At 38.3% G+C, this 3,649-nt stretch overlaps 1 protein-coding gene across 2 annotated transcripts in view; it reads left to right on the forward strand.

Moving 5' to 3' along the window:
- HOOK3 (hook microtubule tethering protein 3) overlaps positions 1-3,649 on the forward strand; it is a 122,405-nt gene that overhangs the window by 88,309 nt on the left and 30,447 nt on the right. For both annotated transcript variants that reach the window (XM_017545975.2, XM_037744767.1), the window contains exon 15: positions 1,122-1,262. In XM_017545975.2, coding sequence (XP_017401464.1) covers positions 1,122-1,262 — 141 coding nt within the window. The remainder of the gene's footprint in view (positions 1-1,121; positions 1,263-3,649) is intronic.

Here is a 3,649-nt window from a genome sequence, read left to right on the forward strand (position 1 = left end):
GCCTCCTGAGTAGCTGGGACTACAGGCACACGCCACCATGCCCAGCTAATTTTTTTGTAGTTTTAGTAGAGACGGGGTTTCACCATGTTGACCAGTATGGTCTCGATCTCTTGACCTCATGATCCACCCGCCTCGGCCTCCCAAAGTGCTGGGATTACAGGCTTGAGCCACCGCGCCCGGCCGTGTATTTACTTTTTAACTGAAAAAGATAAAGTCCATGTTGCCTGTAACAAAATACATCAAATTCTAAATAGTTGCTTGAATTAGATCACGATTTGGTTCATCTTTTCAGTAGCAAAACTAAAAATACTTTGTAAGATTTATTGTGTTTACAAAATAAGAGCAATGTGTGTGTGTACATGTTTCTTTCTTGATTTTTCTTTTTCCACAAGAAGCTTTTCCACAGCTTTTCTTAGTATGTGGTATCTGTTCACACTATCTTTATGGGGCCCTCTACAGATGACCCTGTGTAAAGAAGAATGAATTATATCTTCAACAAGTATGTCTTCATAGGAACTAACAATTATATTGTCCCTGCAGAAAATGTGGTGGCAAGTTCTGTATGGTTACTGTTTTTAATATCCCTTAATGTTAAGCTTTTGGCATATGCAGAGTCCAAAACAATGCAGTCCAAAAACCTGATTATAATGATCTGGCTTGTTTCAAGAATTTAATTTTACATATCTACAGCAATGGGTAGACTGAATGTGTTGAAGTGATTCTTGTTGAATATAATATCTTGCCACCAAATGATTGGTAACTTAAGAGCGTAGCATTAGAGATTATGTTCTCTGATAAGAATCACATAAATAAATAAATGCATTCATAGCTTAAATATTTAAACCAGAGAAGAAATAGGATTTTGAAATCACATTAATTACAAATCATGATAGAGACTATATTATTTTCATATTATCCGTTCTATAAAGAAAATATTTAAAATCTGAATTGTAATGTCTTTGCCAGCTATAATAGCTGAATTTGTTGCAAGTTCTTTGTTTTTCATTTCTGTTCTGGTATTAAATTTGTAAGAGTGCTTGGCTGGATTTGATACTTGTATTGAATGTTAATGCACCAAATGACTGTGTATATAATATTTAGTTTTTATTTTGCTCATTCAGGGAGAAACTTATTCGTCTTCAGCATGAGAATAAGATGTTAAAACTTAACCAAGAAGGTTCGGACAATGAAAAAATAGCCTTATTGCAGAGCCTTCTAGATGATGCAAATCTACGCAAGAATGAACTGGAGACAGAGAATAGGTAGAGTATTATCGGTGGCCGCATCTGGGTACAAGTTTTCCCTATTTGCCTTGATTCTTAGCCCCTTAAACAAAGATCTGGCAGGACATGGTGGCTCATGCCTGTAATCCCAGCACTTTGGGAGGCCAAGGAGGGCAGATCACTTGAGCCCAGGAGTTCAAGACCAGCCTGGGCAACATGGTGAATGAAGCTCCATCTGTATAAAAAATGCAAAAATGTCTGGGCGTTTATATTTTGTGGTGGCTCACGCCTGTAATCCCAGCACTTTGGGAGGCCAAGGAGGGCAGATCACTTGAGCCCAGGAGTTCAAGACCAGCCTGGGCAACATGGTGAATGAAGCTCCATCTGTATAAAAAATGCAAAAATGTCTGGGCGTTTATATTTTGTGGTGGCTCACGCCTGTAATCCCAGCACTTTGGGAGGCCAAGGAGGGCAGATCACTTGAGCCCAGGAGTTCAAGACCAGCCTGGGCAACATGGTGAATGAAGCTCCATCTGTATAAAAAATGCAAAAATGTCTGGGCGTTTATATTTTGTGGTGGCTCACGCCTGTAATCCCAGCACTTTGGGAGTCTGAGGTGGGTGGATTACCTGAGGTCAGGAGTTCAGGAGCAGCCTGGCCAACATGGTGAAACCCCATCTCTACTAAAAAATAAAAAAAACTAGCTGACCATGGTGGTACTTGCCTGTAGTCCCAGCTACTTGGGAGGCTGAGGCAGGAGAATTGCTTAAACCTGGGAAGTGGAGGTTGCAGTGAGCCAAGATCGTGTCATTGCACTCCAGCCTGGGCGATGAATAAAACTCCATCTAAAAAAAAAAAAGCAAAACATAACCAGGCTTGGTGGTGCATGCCTGTGATCCCAGCTACTCAGGAGGCTGAGGTAGAAGGATCGTTTGAGCCCAGGAGATGGAGGTTCTAGTGAGCCGAAATCACCGCTGCTCTCCAGCTTGGGCAATTAGAGCAAAATTCTGTCTCAAACAACAACAACAACAGAGATCTGAGTTGTAGTTTGAAAAATGGTTATGTGCTGTTCTCTTTCCCTTTAAGAGAACTCAAATCCATTTCTCCACTTTTGGGCAGCCTTGTCAAAAAACATTGTGTCTTTTTAGAATGGTGGTGTCCTCTTCAATTCTTCATGCAAAATGATACCAGGGCTCTACCATTTACCCTTTCTAATCACCAATTAAAACTAGAAGATTTTTAAAAATCTGATAATTCAGTCTTTCACAAGAATTTCAATTCACAGTCAGTGTTGGGGAAATAGAGTTTACCCTATTTACCCTTTCTAATCACTAATTAAAACTAGAGGAATTTTAAAAATCTGATAATTCAGTCTTTCTCAAGAATTTCAATTTTTTTTTCTTTTTTGTTTTGTTTTGCTTTGTTTTTGTTTTACTGCAGTGAAACTCTGTCATTTTTGAAGGATTTGAAATTTTTATTAATAGCTCCATAGCTCACCTTACATTGCAGATTCTTTATTTTGAATAATTGATTTGGCCTCTCCCAGATGGAAGTCAATCTTAGGAAGTCATCCTACTCTTCTTTCTGTAGTTTTACATTTTAAAGCTACTGAGATAAACAGTATAAATCGACAAACAGTATAAATCAGTATAAATGCTAGGGTGATTATAAAAGCACCATCAAGCATAACCAGACTGAGAAAATTTTACATCAACTCTTAGGAGTCTAGAGAATGGGTGTTTTTTGTTTTTTGTTTTTTTTTCTAAGTACTCAGAAAGAGTGGGAAATGGAGACAGTGGAGCAGGGGGAATTGCAGGAGCAGCTGGCGGGTGGACACTCCCACTGGTGAAAGTGTCTGATGTTCACCTCATTCATCCTTTGCCTCTGGGCTGTATTTTAGCCATTGTAGTCAGGATAAGTTAAAAATTAGTATAGGTCTCTCCCTACCCTAATTTTTTTTTTTTTTTAATGTAAAAAATCACCCACAACTTTCTTCATACTGCTTTGCATTGTTTCTCACAGGCTTTATAATTATTGCTCTTTTTACCAGAGACAGGACAGCCAATTGTCATTATACAATGTCCATGTCTATGGATGACTAATCACCTCCTAAGTTCCTGTGTGACTTACTGCTGGGTACAACTTAGTGTTGTGATTGTTTATTAAATTACAACACCGATGATAAATAACTTTTAGATTATGACTACCTGTTATTTATAACCACAATAATAGTAACAGTTAATATTTACTGAGCACCTCTTTGTCTCAAGTATTGTGCTGGGGGTCTTAAACATCCTTTCTTACTTTATGGAAGTTTTATAGATGAGGAAACTCAGACTCAGACCCTGACTGCCTGACTCCAAAGTGTCCATACCTAATCCATACTCTTTCTTTCTTTCTTTTTCTTTTTTCTTTTTTTTTTTTTT

This window comes from Cebus imitator, unplaced genomic scaffold (assembly GCF_001604975.1).
Source record: "Cebus imitator isolate Cc_AM_T3 unplaced genomic scaffold, Cebus_imitator-1.0 Scaffold183, whole genome shotgun sequence".
Lineage (NCBI taxonomy): Eukaryota > Metazoa > Chordata > Mammalia > Primates > Cebidae > Cebus > Cebus imitator.